The sequence below is a fragment of the Cherax quadricarinatus genome, chromosome 10, assembly GCF_038502225.1.
Source record: "Cherax quadricarinatus isolate ZL_2023a chromosome 10, ASM3850222v1, whole genome shotgun sequence".
In the NCBI taxonomy this organism is placed as follows: Eukaryota; Metazoa; Arthropoda; class Malacostraca; order Decapoda; family Parastacidae; genus Cherax; species Cherax quadricarinatus.
This window is the reverse complement of record NC_091301.1, coordinates 13,482,435-13,506,265: the sequence shown is the minus strand read 5'-3', so window position 1 is coordinate 13,506,265 and position 23,831 is coordinate 13,482,435. Positions and strand designations below refer to the sequence as shown.

The 23,831-nt window shown below is 38.0% G+C and overlaps 2 protein-coding genes across 5 annotated transcripts in view; one reads left to right on the top strand and one right to left on the bottom strand.

The window, feature by feature from the left end:
* Positions 1 to 23,831, bottom strand: part of LOC128687950 (N6-adenosine-methyltransferase catalytic subunit) — a 73,213-nt gene that overhangs the window by 8,608 nt on the left and 40,774 nt on the right. For all 4 annotated transcript variants that reach the window (XM_053775582.2, XM_053775585.2, XM_053775584.2 and 1 more), the window contains 4 exons: positions 17,851 to 18,025; positions 16,133 to 16,302; positions 9,708 to 9,852; positions 7,433 to 7,580 (listed from right to left, as the gene is read on the bottom strand). In XM_053775582.2, the coding sequence (XP_053631557.1) occupies positions 7,433 to 7,580; positions 9,708 to 9,852; positions 16,133 to 16,302; positions 17,851 to 18,025 (638 nt within the window). The remainder of the gene's footprint in view (positions 1 to 7,432; positions 7,581 to 9,707; positions 9,853 to 16,132; positions 16,303 to 17,850; positions 18,026 to 23,831) is intronic.
* LOC128687961 (uncharacterized) overlaps positions 1 to 23,831 on the top strand; it is a 171,249-nt gene that overhangs the window by 108,959 nt on the left and 38,459 nt on the right. The window lies entirely within an intron of this gene.

The window sequence follows — 23,831 nt, the reverse complement described above, 5'->3', positions numbered from 1 at the left end:
TTAAGTTCGTATCCCGAGGTACCACTGCATTACTTCAGAAGGTAAGCACCACTTCTAGAACTCAAGCCCAGTTAACCAGTTTCCCTGAATCCATTCAGCCAATGTTAGTTTCAGAGCATGCTTACCCTTCCACATTACGTAATATCTCAAAGAACTTGTAACTTGCTCACACATCTGTTGGATACTGAAGCATCTACTATTCAAAACATCTTTTACACCTTCCCTCCTGCTCTTCCTGAGAGACATGGGTTTACCTCATTCTGTGCTGCATGAAGTGAAGCAATTATCTACAGGTTTACCAATGCGTCTTATAGAAAAAATGGACAGTGCCTATTAAATGAGGTACATAAAACTGAAAAACCTAATTCACCTGTGATTTGCACACGCGTGCATGCATGCGTGTGCTGTGTGTTTTGTGTAACAAAATCTTCCCTCAAGGAGAATGGCCATGTGACACTGAGAAAAACAAATGGCCTGTTAACTAAAATTCACAATCATCCAACCTTATCACTTATTCACTCATTCTTGCAACTACACCACTGCAATCTACATACTGATTCATGTATTTCTCACATTCACTGCTAGTGCAATTAACCAACAGAATTTATTAATCATAATCATGTTACTACTACAAGTTTATAAATTAATTTCTTTCTTTTTCACTTTTTGTATGCACTAGCACTGATAATGAACTCAGTGTGCTAACATCTACAACAGCTAATATACTGCTGTTCATAAATGTAGTTAATAAAGAGCAAATCAAGCCAAAATACCCATAATATTTAGATACAAAGAATATAACTGTGTTTAACTACAATACCTCATCACCAAACACAATATCATTAATGCCCTACTAGTTATAACTTCACATTCATAATTTTTAGAACTGTCTAAAACATATCTGTAAGTAGAAATATATTAATCAAACTCTTTTAGTTTACAACTATAAATAATTGTAGAATAAAAGACAGCACTAAATTAAATAAATTATAAAGTTTATGGCAAACTTTGATATAAGAGATACTTGTAGAGAAATGACCAGCAATAATTTGCCTGGCTTCTTTTTAAAATGCAGTTAAGACTAATACCTTCATGAATGCTTACTGTCTATTTTTGCTAAGTTTACTAACAATTCCTAGATCATATACAAAAATTAGAGCTGTATATACATGCAAAGGGCTTGGACATCCAACTGGCATGTGTGAGCGCATAAAATAGAAGTGAGTGGGGGCAAGTGATTTACAGTTACATACATAGCAGCATATGTGTAGAGAACCTGGGATAACCCAAAAAAGTCAGAGTGACTTATTTCCATTGGGGTCCTTTTAATTAATACCTTATTATTATACTATAATGGATATAATATTTTATTATTATAATATAAAGGATATATACTAGGAATAAGGTAAAAATAGTTATTTACATTTACACGAGTGTTACCTAAAAAATAAAAAAAATAAATCATTCATCTCCCTTTCTGTTGCTACATTCATTAGGTACCTTTTGGCTCTCTTCTTGAACTGGTTCATGCTATGACTGGCTTTGACATGTGCAGGCAATCTGTTCCATTCCTATATAAGCAGATGTGGGACTGTATTGACTTTTCTATCCTTCATATGTTAACCTTATCAGTATCAAGGAGACTTAAAGAGTGCATCAAGAGGAAGAGTACCCTACAAAATACTAGTTTAGATGAGGAACACATATATTTCAGTATTATATATTTAAAACAACAGGTTATGTTGAGCAGTCTCATTTTCTGTAATATCTGTTTATGGATGTGCATATTTATGTTGGTTACTGCACTTACAAACTCATGCTTTATCAAATGAATAGTAGTAGTAAGTCACCAATTTATGGCATATGTTTGCCTTTTATAGCATGAAAATTAGGAGTTTGTTAAGATCTGTTAAACTGAGATCAAATTAAGAGATGCAAAAAGTAATGGTATATCAAGTTTGGAATTAATATAAGCAACTGTGTAATGCTATATATACAGTTACAACTAAACATGGTGAAACAGGCCAACCAGATTCAAAATAAACTGAACTAAATATTATATACACTCATAACTATATGGTTTCAAACTTCTAAATTATTTCTGTCGCTAACTATAATTGATTAATTAGTGACATTTTCATTTCTACTTAATTTTCTACTTTCAGTAAAGTACAAATAATTTTTTTTGCAAGGGGGAAATGAGACATGTTGAATTATTTAGTGCATGTTGCTAATCATAATTACATCAAGAAGTTATATGAATAGTAGGTTGGTAGACAGCAACTACCCAGGGGGGTACTACCGTCCTGCCAAGTGAGTGTGAAACGAAAGCTTGTAACTGTTTTATATGATGGTAGGATTGCTGGTGTCTTTTGTCTGTCTCATAAATATGCAAGATTACAGGTACGTCTTGCTACTTCTACTTACACTTAGGTCACACTACACATACATGTACATGTTTATTTATACACACTCATCTGAGTTTTCTTAGATTTTATCTTAATAGTTCTTGGTTCGGTTACTGTTCCTTTTATATCCATGGGGAAGTGGAATAAGAATCTTTCCTCCGTAAGCCATGTGTGTTGTAAAAGTCAACTAACATGCCAGGAACAATGGGCTAGTAACCCCTTTTCCTGTAATAATTACTAAAAAGAATAAGAAGAAGAAAATTGTCAAAGTGGGAAGTCTGAATGTGCGTGGATGTTGTGCAAATGATAAGAAAGAGATGATTGTGGATGTTATGAATGAGAAGAAGCTGGATGTCCTGGCTTTAAGTGAAACAAAGCTGAAGGGGATGGGAGAGTTTCAGTGGAGAGGAATAAATGGGATTAGGTCAGGGGTTTCAAATAGAGTTAGAGCTAAAGAAGGAGTAGCAATAATGTTGAAGGATAAGTTATGGCAGGAAAAGAGGGACTATAAATGTACTAATTCAAGGATAATGTGGAGTAAAATAAAGGTTGGATGTGAAAAGTGGGTTATAGTAAGTGTATATGCACATGGAGAAAAGAGAAGTGTAGAGGAAAGAGAGAGATTTTGGGAAATGTTGAGTGAATGCGTGGGGAATTTTGAACCAAGTGTGAGAGTAATGGTGGTTTGGGATTTCAATGCTAAAGTGGGCAAAAATGTTGTGGAGGGAGTAGTAGGTAAATTTGGGGTGCCAGGGATAAATGAAAATGGAGAGCCTTTAATTGAGCTATGTGTAGAAAGAGGTTTGGTAATAAGTAATATATATTTTATGAAGAAGAGGATAAATAAATATACAAGGTATGATATAGCACGTAATGAAAGTAGTTTGTTAGATTATGTATTGGTGGATAAAAGGTTGATGGGTAGGCTCCAGGATGTACACGTTTATAAAGGCCCAACTGATATATCGGATCATTTAGTTGTAGCTACAGTTAGAGTACAAGGTACATGGGAAATGAGGAAAATGGCAACAATAAGCAAGAGGGAGGTGAAAGTGTATAAACTAAGGGAGGAGGAAGTTTGGGTGAGATATAAGCAACTATTGGCAGAAAGGTGGGCTGGTGCAAGTATGAGTAGTGGGGGGGCTGAAGAGGGTTGGAATAGTTTTAAAAATGCAGTATTAGAATGTGGGGCAGAAGTTTGTGGTTATAGGAGGGTGGGTGCAGGAGGAAAGAGGAGTGATTGGTGGAATGATGAAGAAAAGGGTATGATAAAAGAGAAAAAGTTAGCTTATGAGAGGATTTTACAAAGAAGAAGTGTTATAAGAAGAGTAGAGTATATGGAGAGTAAAAGAAAGGTGAAGAGAGTGGTGAGAGACTGCAATAGGAGAGCAGATAGAGTGGGAGAGGCACTATCAAGAAATTTTAATGAAAATAAGAAAAAAAAATTTGGAGTTAAACAAGTTAAGAAAGCCTAGAGAACGAATGGATTTGTCAGTTAAAAACAGAGTAGGGGAGTTAGTAGATGGGGAGATGGAGGTTTTGGGTAGATGGCGAGAATATTTTGAGGAACTTTTAAATGTCAACGAAGAAAGGGAAGCGGTAATTTCATGCACTGGCCAGGGAGGTTTACCATCTTTTAGGAGTGCAGAAGAACAGGATGTGAGTGTGGGGAAGCGTGAGGCATTACGTAGAATGAAAGGGGGTAAAGCAGCTGGAACTGACGGGATCATGACAGAAATGTTAAAAGCAGCGGGGGATATAGTGTTGGAGTGGTTGGTATTTTTGTTTAATAAATGCATGAATGAGGGGAAGGTGCTTAGGGATTGGCAGAGAGCATGTATAGTCCCTTTATATAAAGGGAAGGGGGACAAAAGAGATTGTAAAAATTATAGAGGAATAAGTTTACTGAGTATACCAGGAAAAGTGTACGGTAGGGTTATAATTGAAAGAATTAGAGGTAAGGCAGAATGTAGGATTGCGGATGAGCAATCTAAATACTTTGAACAGTATTCAGATAAAGATAGGGAAGTTTTTATTGCATTTATGGATTTAGAAAATTCATATGATAGAGTGGATAGGGGAGCAATGTGGCAGATGTTTCAAGTACATGTATATGGAATAGGTGGTAAGTTACTAAATGCTGTAAAGAGTTTTTATGAAGATAGTGAGGCTCAGGTTAGGGTGTGTAGAAGAGAGGGAGGCTATGTTCCAGTAAAAGTAGGTCTTAGACAGGGATGTGTAATGTCACCATGGTTGTTTAATATATTTATAGATGCGGTTGTAAAAAAAGTAAATGTTAGGATATTCAGGAGAGGGGTGTGATTAAATTATGGGGAATTAAATACAAAATGGGAATTGACACAGTTGCTTTTTGCTGATGATACTGTGCTTATGGGAGATTCTAAAGAAAAACTGCAAAGCTTAGTGGATGAGTTTGGGAGAGTGTGTAAAGGTAGAAAGTTGAAAGTGAACATAGAAAAGAGTAAGGTGATGAGGGTATCAAATGATTTAGATAAAGAAAAATTGGATATCAAATTGGGGAGGAGGAGTATGGAAGAAGTGAATGTTTTCAGATACTTAGGAGTTGACGTGTCGGCGGATGGATTTATGAAGGATGAGGTTAATCATAGAATTGATGAGGGAAAAAAGGTGAGTGGTACATTGAGGTATATGTGGAGACAAAAAATGTTATCTATGGAGGCAAAAAAGGGAATGTATGAAAGTATAGTAGTACCAACACTCTTATATGGGTGTGAAGCTTGGGTTGTGAATGCAGCAGCGAGGAGGCGGTTGGAGGCAGTGGAGATGTCCTGTCTAAGGGCAATGTGTGGTGTAAATATTATGCAGAAAATTCGGAGTGTGGAAATTAGGAGAAGGTGTGGAGTTAATAAAAGTATTAGTTAGAAGGCTGAAGAGGGGTTGTTGAGGTGGTTTGGTCATTTAGAGAGAATGGATCAAAGTAGAATGACATGGAGAGCATTTAAATCTGTAGGGGAAGGAAGGCGGGATACGGGTCATCCTTGAAAAGGTTGGAAGGAAGGGGTAAGGGAGGTTTTGTGGGCGAGGGGCTTGGACTTCCAGCAGGCGTGCATGAGAGTGTTCGATAGGAGTGAATGGAGACGAATGGTATTTGGGACCTGACGATCTGTTGGAGTGTGAGCAGGGTAATATTTAGTGAAGGGATTCAGGGAAATCAGTTAATTTTATATAGCCGGACTTGAGTCCTGGAAATGGGAAGTACAATGCCTGCACTCTAAAGGATGCATTCAGGATATTAGCAGTTTGGAGGGATATGTTGTGTATCTTTATACGTATATGCTTCTAAACTGTTGTGTTCTGAGCACCTCTGCAAAAACAGTGATTATGTGTGAGTGACGTGAAAGTGTTGAATGATGATGAAAGTATTTTCTTTTTGGGTCACCCTGCCTCGGTGGGAGACAGCCGACGTGTTAAAAAAAAAAAAATGATACAGTGGACCCCCGGTTAACGATTTTAATCCGTGCAAGAGGGGTAATTGTTATGCGAAATAATCGTTATGCGAATGAATTTTCCCCATAAGAAATAATGGAAATAAAATTAATCCGTGCAAGACACCCAAAAGTATGAAAAAAAAAATTTTACCACATGAAATATACATTTTCCCACACACAAAGAGAAGGATACATGCACAATAGTAGAGTAGTACATGCACAGTATATATTGTGCATGTACTACTCTACTAAATGAAGAATAAATGACACTTACCTTTATTGAAGATGCAGCAATGACTGATGAGACACTGTGTCCTGGGAGTGCCTTTTCCTCCTGAGTACTGTAGGTCCTGTTTGGCATTTTCTTCCAGAACAGGCCTTATCACACTGTGTATGCCACTACGATTCTTAAATCTCTCAAACCAACCTTTGCTGGCTTTAAATTCACCAATATGAGCACTAGTTCCAGGCATTTTTCCCTGTTCACCTGGGTGTTAGTCGACTGGTGTGGGTTGCATCCTGGGAGACAAGATTAAGGACCCCAATGGAAATAAGTTAGACAGTCTTCAATGACACTGACTTTTTTGGGTTATCCTGGGTGGCAAATCCTCTGGGGTTAATTGTTTCTTGGTATTCTCAATAAGCCACACCAACAACGGTGCTACAGCAGCAGCAGCAGCTGACGGTGGTACAGCAGCAACAGACGGTGGTACAGCAGCAACAATGCTACAGCAGCAGCAGACGATGCTACAGCAGCAGCAGCAGCAGCAGACAATGCTACAGCAGCAGCAGACGATGCTACAGCAGCAGCAGCAGCAGACGATGCTACAGCAGCAGCAGCAGCTGACAGTGCAGCAGCAGCAGCAGCAGCAGCTGTACCACCAATAGTAGCGATACTTATCAATGATCTTTTTCTTCTTCTCTATTGTAATTCTCACCCTTATTGCTGTAGGGTTGGCACTAGAAGCTTTCTTGGGGCCCATGGTCACTTATTTTCCAGAAAAAGCACCGAAAACACTGTAATAATACGAAATATTCCGATTGTATGCTTGGATGTTACCGCGGAGGCTGGCTGGTAAACAATGCCACCGGCGGAACATGTGAGCGTGGCTTAGGCCGCACATTGGACGCGTCTCGGAGGAAAATCGGTAAGCGGGTTTTTAAGCGGTATGTGAGGCAAAATTTTTGCAATTAAAGTAAGCGGTATGCGAAATAATCGCTATGTGATGCCATCGTTATGCGGGGGTCCACTGTATTATCATATATTCCTCTGCTGAAGTCTCACTGGCTTCAGTGGAGGAAAGTGCAGAAGCTGTGACATGAAGATAAGCACTGCCTGACTCCTCCACAGAAAAAATAAAATAAAAACAGACGCACATAATGTAATAAGGGAGGAAAAAATAAAAAGATCTATGACAATAGCAGCTATATGATCCTTGTGGATTTAGTGCTTAGTTTTGAGTGATAATAATAATAATAATATGATGATGATGATGATGATGATGATGATACCAAATTTTTACATCTTAAATTTCGCCATAAAGAAAATCTTACCAAGCAATGTTCTTTGCCATGATTTAGCCAGTGCCCCGTCCTGCCAGTGCGGATAATTCGTTGCAACTGATTAGTTTTCACCCAAATTATTTCATCGACACGCTCGTAGCCCCAAAGTTTCAGACACTCACGGCCTAGTTCCATTGCTCTGTGTAACACAATTAACATTATGAAAAGTTCACTTATGGTTTGCATATACTAACTTTAATTACCAAAGAAATAGATGTGTGCTGCATTTAAAAAAATAAAAACTTCCCTTAATTTAGGGTTAAGCTTGTGAGACTTGAAAGAAAATACATTAGGGAAAACCTAACATTTTCTGTTATATGAGATGCACCCTGATTTTAAAAATACTGTAGTTATTTTAGAAAAACTACTTTAAAGCATATTATTATATATGTACAGCATTTACTATTTACTGTTGCCACCATATTGAGATAAAAACCAAAACTGTAGTAACAAAAATGGCTACAATTGAATTATTTCAGTTCACTTTGCTTGGATATTCTTTTGTTAGCTGCAAACAGTTTGCATCAACTGAAAATGGCAAAGAATGTTTAAAAGTATTCTAGCTTTTCTTTAAAAACTTCAAATACTATTTTATCTTAGTCTCAAAAATTGCTATGACCCTTTGTTAGTCTGGTTTTAATTTGTGAACAATTGTTCGTTACTTGGCACTGGTGACACCTTCATGATTTTTCTAGCTCTCCTTCAGTTCTTTGAGACACACTTCTTCAACAGGCTTATATACTTAATACCTCTTGTAATCTGGCACTAATGATGAACACTGATTAGTTGAAAAAGCTCATGCCATTCCTTCTCATATAAAGTTTTTTCTTTCACTTTTGGAATTATTAGAACCTGAGGTTGGGAGCCAATAACTTAAATAAAGACACAGTAGTAGTGATCTTCATAAAAGGGTTCAAACATATGAATAATAGTTTATTAAATCAACCAATAAAATGTATAGTGCTGGGCCTAAGAGCTGGAATTCAACTTAGCAAACTCAAGTAGATAATTCCAAAAAGGAAACCACATCTCAGCCTATGCATACCTAACTATTGTTTTCTAGTTATTATGGATGAACTAGCAGAGATTATACTGTCTTTGGTGGGGAATGTAGAAACAAGCAATGGGGTCAAAGAACCCCAAATCATGAAGCGTCTTCGTCACAAAATATTAAAAAAAAATTATTTTTTCTTTTGAAATGATAGAGAATCTTTTCCCAATGGTAATGACACCAAAAGTATGAATTTTGATGGAAAACTTACAGAATTACGCTCTCGCAAGGTTAGCGATCTCGGTGATATAGACGCATCGGTGATTTCGCCCACTTTGACCCCTATATTTGGCCAATTCCATTGTTCCAGTTCACCAAACTCATAGCTATTTCTTCAGAATTCCATTTGTTTTATTGACTGAGTACAAGAAACTGCCCATTTACCGATTTCAACTACCCAATAAAGTGGTCAGAAATTGGCAATTTTGCCAATTTCATGCAAATTAAAAAAGATGCCAATTTCAAAATAGGGTCCAGAATAAACAATGCTGACATTCCTGGCACTAAAATAACATTTTCTCTGTTCATTAGTCATGTCTCCAGACCCCTGTTATATTACTCTTGCTTTCTATTTTGAATTTTTATTCACACAAAAAAAAGATTTACTGTTAGGCAGGCTACTGCATTATTCTAATAATTGTATAAATAATGTCAACCCATTTGTGACTGTGTATTAGACTGGCCAGTTGGACACGTATTGGACAGTGACATCATTTGTTTACTCTTGAACATCAGTAGAAATCAAACATTTCTGCTACTTTGAGCTCAATTTCAAGGTCCTTTTCATCATGAAACTAATCAAAATCATCTCTATTTCTGTAATATATCTTCCATTCTTTCAAATGAGACCAAGAAAATGAGAATACAACTATAAATGCTATACGAAAATACACCTCAAAGTCAGTGGAGTTTTTTTTTCCCCTCATTATGCACTGTGTGCTGCAGGATTTTTTATACTGTGCACACTGACCACAAAGACACATTCTCTCATATATGGGCCTACCAGCTTTCTCCCGCTTGATTTGAAGCCGGTAGAATTTTGGCATATTAATACGTCAAAATCACTGGCTCGTAAGTCATATATATATGACACCGACAGTCAAAAAGTTAAAACCAGTCAGTCACAGGTGTATACACCAGTTTAGAGAGCCAAATTATAAATGGGCAAAGTGAGTAACTGGAGTAGGATACAAACAACATCTGAAAGTTGCTCACCTGCCAGTGACCCACAGAAAGATGAGTCCCTCCTCTTGCATTATGGGAATGTTAAGTTGTCTCATCTCATCATCTGACATTGTGCCATAGGGAAGTTCCATGTGAATATCCCATGGAGGATCTGCCATAATCACAGCAAATTTTCCTGAAAAAAAAAAAAAAAAAAAAAAAATTATATTATATATATATATATATATATATATATATATATTATATATATATATATATATATATATATATATATATATATATATATATAATATATATATATATATATATATATATATATATATATATATATATATAAAAAGAATAAGAAGAAGAAAATTGTCAAAGTGGGAAGTCTGAATGTGCGTGGATGTTGTGCAGATGATAAGAAAGAGATGATTGTGGATGTTATGAATGAGAAGAAGCTGGATGTCCTGGCTTTAAGTGAAACAAAGCTGAAGGGGGTGGGAGAGTTTCAGTGGAGAGGAATAAATGGGATTAGGTCAGGGGTTTCAAATAGAGTTAGAGCTAAAGAAGGAGTAGCAATAATGTTGAAGGATAAGCTATGGCAGGAAAAGAGGGACTATAAATGTATTAATTCAAGGATTATGTGGAGTAAAATAAAGATTGGATGTGAAAAGTGGGTTATAATAAGCGTGTATGCACCTGGAGAAGAGAGAAGTGTAGAGGAGAGAGAGAGATTTTGGGAAATGTTGAGTGAATGCGTGGGGAGTTTTGAATCAAGTGTGAGAGTAATGGTGGTTGGGGATTTCAATGCTAAAGTGGGTAAAAATGTTATGGAGGGAGTAGTAGGTAAATTTGGGGTGCCAGGGGTAAATGTAAATGGGGAGCCTTTAATTGAGCTATGTGTAGAAAGAAATTTGGTAATAAGTAATACATATTTTATGAAAAAGGGGATAAATAAATATACAAGGTATGATGTAGCACGTAATGAAAGTAGTTTATTAGATTATGTATTGGTGGATAAAAGGTTGATGGGTAGGCTCCAGGATGTACATGTTTATAGAGGGGCAACTGATATATCGGATCATTATTTAGTTGTAGCTACAGTTAGAGTAAGAGGTAGATGGGAAAAGAGGAAGGTGGCAACAACAAGTAAGAGGGAGGTGAAAGTGTATAAACTAAGGGAGGAGGAAGTTCGGGCGAGATATAAGCGACTATTGGCAGAAAGGTGGGATAGTGCAAAGATGAGTAATGGGGGGGTTGAAGAGGGTTGGAATAGTTTTAAAAATGCAGTATTAGAATGTGGGGCAGAAGTTTGTGGTTATAGGAGGGTGGGTGCAGGAGGAAAGAGGAGTGATTGGTGGAATGATGAAGTAAAGGGTGTGATAAAAGAGAAAAAGGTAGCTTATGAGAGGTTTTTACAAAGCAGAAGTGTTATAAGAAGAGCAGAATATATGGAGAGTAAAAGAAAGGTAAAGCGAGTGGTGAGAGAGTGCAAAAGGAGAGCAGATGATAGAGTGGGAGAGGCACTGTCAAGAAATTTTAATGAAAATAAGAAAAAATTTTGGAGTGAGTTAAACAAGTTAAGAAAGCCAAGGGAAAATATGGATTTGTCCGTTAAAAACAGAGTAGGGGAGTTAGTAGATGGGGAGATGGAGGTATTAGGTAGATGGCGAGAATATTTTGAGGAACTTTTAAATGTTAAGGAAGAAACAGAGGCAGTAATTTCATGCACTGGTCAGGGAGGTATACCATCTTTTAGGAGTGAAGAAGAGCAGAATGTAAGTGTGGGGGAGGTACGTGAGGCATTACGTAAAATGAAAGGGGGTAAAGCAGCTGGTACTGATGGGATCATGACAGAAATGTTAAAAGCAGGGGGGGATATAGTGTTGGAGTGGTTGGTACTTTTGTTCAATAAATGTATGAAAGAGGGGAAGGTACCTAGGGATTGGCGGAGAGCATGTATAGTCCCTTTATATAAAGGGAAAGGGGACAAAAGAGACTGTAAAAATTATAGAGGAATAAGCTTACTGAGTATACCAGGAAAAGTGTACGGTAGGGTTATAATTGAAAGAATTAGAGGTAAGACAGAATGTAGGATTGCGGATGAGCAAGGAGGTTTCAGAGTGGGTAGGGGATGTGTAGATCAAGTGTTTACATTGAAGCATATATGTGAACAGTATTTAGATAAAGGTAGGGAAGTTTTTATTGCATTTATGGATTTAGAAAAGGCATATGATAGAGTGGATAGAGGAGCAATGTGGCAGATGTTGCAAGTATATGGAATAGGTGGTAAGTTATTAAATGCTGTAAAGAGTTTTTATGAAGATAGTGAGGCTCAGGTTAGGGTGTGTAGAAGAGAGGGAGACTATTTTCCGGTAAAAGTAGGTCTTAGACAGGGATGTGTAATGTCACCATGGTTGTTTAATATATTTATAGATGGGGTTGTTAAGGAAGTAAATGCTAGGGTGTTTGGGAGAGGGGTGGGATTAAATTATGGGGAATCAAATTCAAAATGGGAATTGACACAGTTACTTTTTGCTGATGATACTGTGCTTATGGGAGATTCTAAAGAAAAATTGCAAAGGTTAGTGGATGAGTTTGGGAATGTGTGTAAAGGTAGAAAGTTGAAAGTGAACATAGAAAAGAGTAAGGTGATGAGGGTGTCAAATGATTTAGATAAAGAAAAATTGGATATCAAATTGGGGAGGAGGAGTATGGAAGAAGTGAATGTTTTCAGATACTTGGGAGTTGACGTGTCGGCGGATGGATTTATGAAGGATGAGGTTAATCATAGAATTGATGAGGGAAAAAAGGTGAGTGGTGCGTTGAGGTATATGTGGAGTCAAAAAACGTTATCTATGGAGGCAAAGAAGGGAATGTATGAAAGTATAGTAGTACCAACACTCTTATATGGGTGTGAAGCTTGGGTGGTAAATGCAGCAGCGAGGAGACGGTTGGAGGCAGTGGAGATGTCCTGTTTAAGGGCAATGTGTGGTGTAAATATTATGCAGAAAATTCGGAGTGTGGAAATTAGGAGAAGGTGTGGAGTTAATAAAAGTATTAGTCAGAGGGCAGAAGAGGGGTTGTTGAGGTGGTTTGGTCATTTAGAGAGAATGGATCAAAGTAGAATGACATGGAAAGCATATAAATCTATAGGGGAAGGAAGGCGGGGTAGGGGTCGTCCTCGAAAGGGTTGGAGAGAGGGGGTAAAGGAGGTTTTGTGGGTAAGGGGCTTGGACTTCCAGCAAGCGTGCGTGAGCGTGTTAGATAGGAGTGAATGGAGACGAATGGTACTTGGGACCTGACGATCTGTTGGAGTGTGAGCAGGGTAATATTTAGTGAAGGGATTCAGGGAAACCGGTTATTTTCATATAGTCGGACTTGAGTCCTGGAAATGGGAAGTACAATGCCTGCACTTTAAAGGAGGGGTTTGGGATATTGGCAGTTTGGAGGGATATGTTGTGTATCTTTATATGTGTATGCTTCTAGACTGTTGTATTCTGAGCACCTCTGCAAAAACAGTGATAATGTGCGAGTGTGGTGAAAGTGTTGAATGATGATGAAAGTATTTTCTTTTTGGGGATTTTCTTTCTTTTTTGGGTCACCCTGCCTCGGTGGGAGACGGCCGACTTGTTGAAAAAAAAAAAAAAAAAATATATATATATATATATATATATATATATATATATATATATATATATATATATATATATATATATATATATATATATATATATATATATATATATATATATATATATACATATATAAGAAGAGCAGAGTATATGGAGAGTAAAAGAAAGGTGAAGAGAGTGCAAAAGGAGAGCAGATGAAAGAGTGGGAGAGGCACTGTCAAGAAATTTTAATGAAAATAAGAAAAAATTTTGGAGTGAGTTAAACAAGTTAAGAAAGCCTAGGGAAAGTATGGATTTGTCCATTAAAACCAGAGTAGGGGAGTTAGTAGATGGGGAGAGGGAGGTATTAGGCAGATGGCGAGAATATTTTGAGGAACTTTTAAATGTTGAGGAAGAAAGGGAGGCGGTAATTTCATGCACTGGCCAGGGAGGTATACCATCTTTTAGGAGTGAAGAAGAGCAGAATGTAAGTGTGGTGGAGGTACGTGAGGCATTACGTAGAATGAAAGGGGGTAAAGCAGCTGGAACTGATGGGATCATGACAGAAATGTTAAAAGCAGGGGGGGATATAGTGTTGGAGTGGTTGGTACTTTTGTTTAATGAATGTATGAAAGAGGAGAAAGTACCTAGGGATTGGCGGAGAGCATGTATAGTCCCTTTATATAAAGGGAAAGGGGACAAAAGAGATTGTAAAAAATATAGAGGAATAAGTTTACTGAGTATACCAGGAAAAGTATACGGTAGGGTTATAATTGAAAGAATTAGAGGTAAGACAGAATGTAGAATTGCGGACGAGCAAGGAGGCTTCAGAGTGGGTAGGGGATGTGTAGATCAAGTGTTTACATTGAAGCATATATGTGAACAGTATTTAGATAAAGGTAGGGAAGTTTTTATTGCATTTATGGATTTAGAAAAGGCATATGATAGAGTGGATAGAGGAGCAATGTGGCAGATGTTGCAAGTATATGGAATAGGTGGTAAGTTACTAAATGCTGTAAAGAGCTTTTATGAGGATAGTGAGGCTCAGGTTAGGGTGTGTAGAAGAGAGGGAGAATACTTCCCGGTAAAAGTAGGTCTTAGACAGGGATGTGTAATGTCACCATGGTTGTTTAATATATTTATAGATGGGGTTGTAAAAGAAGTAAATGCTAGGGTGTTCGGGAGAGGGGTGGGATTAAACTATGGGGAATCAAATTCAAAATGGGAATTGACACAGTTACTTTTTGCTGATGATACTGTGCTTATGGGAGATTCTAAAGAAAAATTGCAAAGGTTAGTGGATGAGTTTGAGAATGTGTGTAAAGGTAGAAAGTTGAAAGTGAACATAGAAAAGAGTAAGGTGATGAGGGTATCAAATTATTTAGATAAAGAAAAATTGGATATCAAATTGGGGAGGAGGAGTATGGAAGAAGTGAATGTTTTCAGATACTTGGGAGTTGACGTGTCGACGGATGGATTTATGAAGGATGAGGTTAATCATAGAATTGATGAGGGAAAAAAGGTGAGTGGTGCGTTGAGGTATATGTGGAGTCAAAAAACGTTATCTATGGAGACAAAGAAGGGAATGTATGAAAGTATAGTAGTACCAACACTCTTATATGGATGTGAAGCTTGGGTGGTAAATGCAGCAGCGAGGAGACGGTTGGAGGCAGTGGAGATGTCCTGTCTAAGGGCAATGTGTGGTGTAAATATTATGCAGAAAATTCGGAGTGTGGAAATTAGGAGAAGGTGTGGAGTTAATAAAAGCATTAGTCAGAGGGCAGAAGAGGGGTTGTTGAGGTGGTTTGGTCATTTAGAGAGAATGGATCAAAGTAGAATGACATGGAAAGCATGTAAATCTATAGGGGAAGGAAAGAGGGGTAGGGGTCGTCCTCGAAAGGGTTGGAAAGAGGGGGTAAAGGAGGTTTTGTGGGCGAGGGGCTTGGACTTCCAGCAAGCGTGCATGAGCGTGTTAGATAGGAGTGAATGGAGACGAATGATACTTGGGACCTGACGATCTGTTGGAGTGTGAGCAGGGTAATATTTAGTTAAGGGATTCAGGGAAACCGGTTATTTTCATATAGTCGGACTTGAGTCCTGGAAATGGGAAGTACAATCCCTGCACTTTAAAGGAGGGGTTTAGGATATTGGCAGTTTGGAGGGATATGTTGTGTATCTTTATACGTATATGCTTCTAAACTGTTGTATTCTGAGCACCTCTGCAAAAGCAGTGATAATGTGTGAGTGTGGTGAAAGTGTTGAATGATGATGAAAGTATTTTCTTTTTGGGGATTTTCTTTCTTTTTTGGGTCACCCTGCCTCGGTGGGAGACGGCCGACTTGTTGAAAAAAATATATATATATATATATATATAAAAGTATAAAAGTGCAGTAAGATTATTTCCTAGTGTGGCTTTAACAGCATATCAACTACTTATGTCTCAAAATGAAAATATATCAAGATTCCACTAAAACTGAGTTTTAATTAATCCTGGAAATTAATGTACAGTAATTTTTATAAAAGAATGAACAACAATTAACTGTGCATGACTCATTTTTTTTACAATTACCATTAGTGCTATGCTATTACACACTTCTAAATGTAAAACAGAGCAAGTCCAAGAAGGAAATTAAATAGATTATGTAATATATTTTCAGCTCCCTCTTCACTAATATCAATCATGTATGAAAGAATCTGTTTCCCAGGCTCATCGCCTCACATTTTGGTTTTTTCAAGTTGAGTGGTTGGGTGTAGCCTGAATTTTAAGATGCAAAAATTTACTTTAAAAGCTTATTATGACTGCTATGACAAATTAGAGTCAAGCTGCTTGTTACAGATACTATCCTGAAGACTTACCTAGTATAGACATATCTAGAAATCTAAGATCACACTGAATCCACTGTGGAGGAAATAATATGGTTCTTTCTTCTTGGCGTGGGCGTTCCCTAGGCATTATTATGGAGGGTGGCTGGTCATGCTGATGCTGCTCAGATACACCCGTATAATCGACCTCATAGTGAACATAGCTGCAATAAATACAATTATCCCAAATAACTGTCTTGGATGCATTCTAACAGACCAGAAAAATAAATGGTAATTTGAATGTGGTTTATGAATCCTAGCCTGTTTTCTAAGTAACATTTCTCATTTTTGTCAAACTGTATACAGGAGGCCCTCCACATTCACGAGGGTTATAGGATCAAGAACCTCGCAAATCTAGAAATTTTACGAATGATTGGTGAACAAATATGATGTAGGGAAATATAATAATACTGTACTGTAAAGTTTGCGAATGTTTTGATGCACAAATATATTGTAGGGAAATATAATAATAGCATTTACTCAGCTTAACAATACTTCACTTCCTTAACCTAGTGAACCACAAACAATCATAAAACACATGAAAACATCGTAAAATATTGTATATACATGTTATGGGAAGCGTTTTCCCGTACTTTTTCCCGCATGGACATTAGGCTGGGCATTCAAGAATGTTCGAAGCTCGTGAAAGTGGAGGGCTAGCTGTACTGTATTTTTTTTTTTTAACAAGTCGGCTGTCTCCCACCGAAGCAGGGTGACCCAAAAAGAAGAAAGAAAATACTTTCATCATCATTAAAAACTTTCACCTCACTCACACATAATTACTGTTTTTGCAGAGTTGCTCAGAATACAACAGTTTAGAAGTACTATATACATATAAAGATACACAACATATCCATCCAAACTTCTGTACTGTATAACTTTATTTAATACTATTATTCAAAAATAAATGTTGTATTAAATATCACTGCAGCACTATATGACCCTTGTGGGTTTAGCACTTAGTTTTGATTGTAATAATAATAATTAGGCATCATTTAGATTACAAAAAAAATAAGCCTACTGAATGTCCAAGTACCTATTGTACCACTCAACACCTTTTCGCACTTACCACACACTCTTCCTCCAAAGCCCTTACACCATCCACTTGCCCTAGACTTTGTACATTCACTTCATGAGGTTATCTTGTTCAGTTCTGTTTTTGCATGACCATACTTTGTTTTCCACTCTTAAAAGTTTACCTTTCAACCCAGCAAAATACATTTTAATTTGACACTCATGCAAGGGTCAAAACATTTCTTCTCAGATATACTCCCATTTTTGCTAAAAAATAACATAGGGCTAAAAAATTAGCACACTGTTTAATTCAATTTCTCAGATTTCTTAAGAAATATTCAGAGAGTGCACTAATCCATTTCATTGTATTTTCACAGATTTGGTACAATACTGTGCATTAAGGTATACAGGTAGAGCAAATATATTTCTGTTTAGCAATTATCTTGATAAACTTGGTGCGTTAACTTTACCTGATGCTCACTCTCACACAATCCACGTACCCTTCCCTATCACCTGACATACCACATTCATATCAACTATACATGCCAACTAGTTCCCTTCTCCTTTTTTTTCATTTCCCTAGTAAGTATGCCTCCAAATAATACCCCTAATCACAGCAATGCTCCCTAACCTTCAAACAGATATCAAACAAGACCATAAAGGTAATAAAAGAGATCTCATTAGAGTATAGTCCTTACCGGCAGGTGTCCATGTGGAAACAGGTGTTAAGGAAGGAGCAGTCACCTAAAGACTCATCCGTGTGCTTTTGGATAATTTTTCGGAAGTGGAGCCTCCCACACTGAAGGCTTTTCTTCATTGCTCTCTCACACTCCTCTTTGGTACCATGTGGGCAAAATTCTTGAACTTTTGCCCCTGAGTATATAAAATAAAGACTTCAATTAACTTGATTTTTAATTACCACTTTCTTTTTAACAATACACTTTTTATTTAACTAGGGCATATTCAGGATACTGGTAGGGAGGTTTCACAGAATACAGTAACATTTTATTTTGTATTGTTTAAACAATCACTTCATTGCAGTTATTTATGATCATCTGAAGAATATTAACAAACTGTAATATCCTTGGATTCTGCCATGCAAAAATGTTGGTGACATCAGTGACTCTTACCGAAATGACTCTATGAGCACTGTCTCTTGGCTGTCTGACTGTAAACACTCAGACAGCCAAGATGTGGTGCCTCAGACATCTCGTCAAAGACACCATTGGGGCCATGCCAGGTCATAAAGCTGTAACAGCTTTATGACCTTGCATGGCCCACCTTTGACACAGACTCCCTCTTTGACTTTTCTGTCAACAACAACTTTATTACATCAACTCTGATTATACTTCCCTTCAGCACTCCTCACCACCCTTCCTAACTCTCCCTCAATCATATTATTCACACCTCCTGGTCTCTGATCAGGCATATTACACCTTTAACACACCCTACCCTGCAGTGCTGTATAACCCAAATGGGTTTAGTGCTTAGTTATGATTGTAATAATATGGCATGACATTACCCAAAATTGCTTATTAAGAACAAATAATAGAGGTAGAAGAGAGAGATGACAGCAGATCAAAGACACTTCAGATGAGCTACTGGGCTTTCAGGGAGTTTCAGGGCAACCAAGTAACCTGCTTCCCTGGATATGACGTTTAATTCTTAATTTTCCAAATTGTTATGGATGTGGCATAAAATCATTATAAATTGAGTTTGTCTAATAATATCCAATGATAAATGTTTATTGAATTTTATTTTTTAATGTGTCGGCTGTTTTCCAACCAAGCAGGGTGACCAAAATGAAAGAAAAACCCAAAAAGAAAGAAAAAACTTTCATCATCATTCAAGACTTTCACCATCACTCATATATAATCACTGTCTTTGCAGAGGTGCTCAGATACGACAGTTTAGACATCCCTCCAAACTGCCAATATCCGAAACCCCTCCTTTAAAGCGCAGGCATTGTACACCTCCCATTTCCAGGACTCAAGTCCGGCTAACCAGTTTCCCTGAATCTCTTCACAAAATATTACCCTGCTCACACTCCAACAGCTTGTCAGGTCCCAAAAACCATTCGTCTCCATTCACTCCTATCTAACACGCTCACGCACGCTTGCTGGACGTCCAAGCCCCTCGCCCACAAAACCTCCTTTACCCCCTCCCTCCAGCCTTTTTGGGAATAACCCCTACCCCGCCTTCTTTCCCCAAGAGATTTATAAGCTCTCCAAATCATTCTACTCTGTTCCATTCTCTCTAAATGACCAAACCACTTCAACTGCCCCTCTTCATCCCTCTGACTAATATGTACTTTTAGTAACTCCAGACCTCCTCCTAATTTCCACACTACGAATTCTCTGCATAATATTTACACCACACATTGCCCTTAGACACAACATCTCCACTGCCTCCAGCCGCCTCCTCGTCTCAGCATTTACAACTCGTGCTTCACACCCATATAAGAGTGTTGGTACCACTATACTCTCGTACATTCCCTTCTTTGCCTCCATGGATAACGTTCTTTGTCTCCACAGATACCTCAATGCACCACTCACCTTTTTTCCTTCGCCAATTCTATGGTTTACCTCATCCTTCATAAACCCATCCACTGACAACTCAAGTCCCAAATATCTGAAAAGATTCACTTCTTCCATACTTCCTATCTCCAATGTGATATCCAATTTTTCTTTATCGAAATTGTTTGATACCCTCATCACCACACCTATATTCACTTTCAACTTTCTACCTTTACACACCCTCCCAAACTCGTTCACTAACCTTTCCAAATTTTCTTTAGAATCCCCCCAAAAGCACAGTATCATCAGCAAAAAGTAACTGTGTTAACTCCCATTTTGTGTTTGATTCCCCAAAATTTAATCCCACCTGTACGGTGTTTATAGCTGTGAGCAGGGGTTGTTGTTGTTACCCAAGGCGAAGCGAGAGTAAACACAGCTGAGTACTCTGCCTTTCATTATCTCCTACAACCATACCACCACCCTTCTCCCCAATACTTTTACAACCCCATCTATAAATATGTTAAACAACCATGGTGACATTACACATCCCTGTCTAAGACCTACTTTTACTGAGAAGTAATCTCCCTCCTACACACCCTAACTCTTTACAGTATTTAGTAATTTACTCTTATTCTATACAGTTGCAACATTTGCCACATTGCTCTCCTATCCACTCTATCATATGCCTTTTCCAAATCCATAAATGCAATGAAAACTTCCCTACCTTAATCTAAATACTGTTCACATATATGCTTCAATGTAAACATCTGATCCCCTACCCATTCTAAAGCCATCCTGCTCTCTGTCTTATCTCTAATTCCTTCAATAATAACCCTACCATACACTTTACCTGGTATACTCAGTAATTTTTTTTTTAACAAGTCGGCCATCTCCCACCGAGGCAGGGTGGCCCAAAAAGAAAGAAAATCCCAAAAAGAAAATACTTTCATCATTATTCAACACTTTTACCTCACTCACACACTATCAATGTTTTTGCAGATGTACCCAAAACACAACAGTTTAGAAGTATATATGTATAAAGATATACAACATATCCCTCCAAACTGCCAATATCCCAAACCCCTCCTTTAAAGTGCAGGCATTGTACAGTGGACCCCCGACATTCGATGGCATCGACATTCAATAAATCCGACATTCGATGCATTTTAATGCAAAAATTTTGCCTCGACATTAGATGGAAAACCCGACATTCGATACGATTCATACGAGACGTGTCCACATGTGGCCTGACTGCCCTGTGTGTGCCAGTGTTTACAAGCCAACCAGTGTGCGCGCATTCTCAGGATACATTCAGTACATTCCATATTATCCATATTATCACTGTTTTTGGTGCTTGTTTCTGCAAAATAAGTCACCATGGGCCCTAAGAAAGCTTCTAGTGCTAACCCTGTGGTAAAAAGGGTGAGAATTAGTATGGAAATTAAGAAAGATTTTGAAGGGTTTGGGGCTAACCCTGAGAAGCCTATGCCAGTTGTGGACTCCAGTGTGCCTATGTTACAAAAAACGCGATTCTAAAAGCTTAGAGATCTCCAGTGAATACTAGAAAGGACTACCCTTTTAGCATCCAGCCTGTTACTGGGTTTTCGTAACAATTAGTTAGTATCCTTGTCCAATTATCCATTAGAATTCAGTATGATTCAATAGTGCTTCAGGATTACAACTGGTAGGCTACTAACTAGAGAAATTAAAATTTAATAAATTTATTAATTAAGTTGTCTAGGCGTACATCAAATTAAATTAAATTAAATTAATCACAAAAATCAAAATAATATTAATCACTTCTCTCGTGTACAGTATTATTGTGCTGAAAGCACATATCACATTTATAATTCTTAAGTACCGTCTGGTACATTAACATTTAATAATACAATATACAAATAAGTTTGTGTATGTGTGTGTAAGTGCTCTAAGTAGTTCGCTATGTCTCACGACTCGACTAGACTTAAACAAGTGACTGACAAAGTCCTCAAATAAACTAACTTCTTGACCAACTGGCAATCAGAACAGTCTGCTTGAACAATAAAAAGAATGCTAAGCCCAAGAGCAATATAACAAGCAACTGCGACACAAAATCAGGATCAAGGAGATAATATAACGACACTAAGTAGGGACCATCAGCAGATCCTCCACAAAAGCCACAAAACTCCCATACTACTGAATCTAAGTTCAGCATAAGAAAATCCCCAACTGTGACAATACACAGATACCAGTACAAATTAGGTCAGAAGCTATAGCTCAGGACTTGAGTTGCTTAGAGTGTCTATGCGACACACAACCTCAGTACAACGTCGAAAATCACTAAGTCTATACAAAGTTCTGTGAACAGAGTCTCCAGAACTAACATTAAAGCTACAGAGACGATCTTCCAACAAGGGCCAATAAGGAAGAGTTAGGCACTTGTCAGGAATACGTCCAACCACCAAGCGAGTCTAGACCAGACTGAATACTTCAGGCGAGGTGAGGACAGCCCCCCCCTCGATCACGTGATAGCTCCGTGGACAGCTGCAGCTCAGCAACAGAAGCCGGCAGAATAACGAGCAAAGAAAGATAATTACAGTAGTTAGACAATCAAGACTTGAACTATGAGCACATAATATATGTGTTACATCCTACCTAACAAAATTTAACTAAGTCAAATAATAATATAAAGCAATATATTCACGATTTAGCTATTATCGAAAATATAAGCAATATAAAATTATATGAAAAGGTAATATACATGTAATATATATATATATATATATATATATATATATATATATATATACATAATAGATGGGGTTGTAAGAGAAGTAAATGTGAGGGGTCTTGGCAAGAGGCGTGGAGTTAAAAGATAAAGAATCACACATAAAGTGGGAGTTGTCACAGTTGCTCTTTGCTGATGACACTGTGCTCTTGGGAGATTCTGAAGAGAAGTTGCAGAGTTTGGTGGATGAATTTGGTAGGGTGTGCAAAAGAAGAAAATTAAAAGTGAATACAGGAAAGAGTAAGGTTATGAGGATAACAAAAAGATTAGGTGATGAAAGATTGGATATCAGATTGGAGTTAGAGAGTATGGAGGAGGTGAATGTATTCAGATATTTGGGAGTGGACGTGTCAGCGGATGGGTCTATGAAAGATGAGGTGAATCATAGAATTGATGAGGGGAAAAGGGTGAGTGGTGCACTTAGGAGTCTGTGGAGACAAAGAACTTTGTCCTTGGAGGCAAAGAGGGGAATGTATGAGAGTATAGTTTTACCAACGCTCTTATATGGGTGTGAAGCATGGGTGATGAATGTTGCAGCGAGGAGAAGGCTGGAGGCAGTGGAGATGTCATGTCTGAGGGCAATGTGTGGTGTGAATATAATGCAGAGAATTTGTAGTTTGGAAGTTAGGAGGAGGTGCGGGATTACCAAAACTGTTGTCCAGAGGGCTGAGGAAGGGATGTTGAGGTGGTTCGGACATGTAGAGAGAATGGAGAGAAACAGAGTGACTTCAAGAGTGTATCAGTCTGTAGTGGAAGGAAGGCGGGGTAGGGGTCGGCTAGGAAAGGTTGGAGGGAGGGGGTAAAGGAGGTTTTGTGTGCGAGGGGCTTGGACTTCCAGCAGGCATGCGTGAGCGTGTTTGATGGGAGTGAATGGAGACAAATGGTTTTAAATACTTGACGTGCTGTTGGAGTGTAAGCAAAGTAACATTTATGAAGGGGTTCAGGGAAACCGGCAGGCCGGTTTCCCTGATGGGAAGTACAGTGCCTGCACTCTGAAGGAGGGGTGTTAATGTTGCAGTTTAAAAACTGTAGTGTAAAGCACCCTTCTGGCAAGACAGTGATGGAGTGAATGATGGTGAAAGTTATTCTTTTTTGGGCCACCCTGCCTTGGTGGGAATCGGCCAGTGTGATAAAAAAAAAAAAAAAATACACTGCAACCCATTCAGGGGTTGCAACAGCCTACTTCAAAAATTAAGGAAATGTGTGCAAAGTGGGTTGAACTGCAAACCTTTATGGATGAAAATCACCCTAACACAGCTATTGCAATGACAATGTTATGGCCCATTTTAGACAAATCTTAAAGGAACGGTGACAGAGGTCCAGTGACTCTCAAGCTGGTCCTAGTGGCATTGAAAGAAGAAGGGAAGTAACCCCGGAAAAGGACTTGCTACCTCAA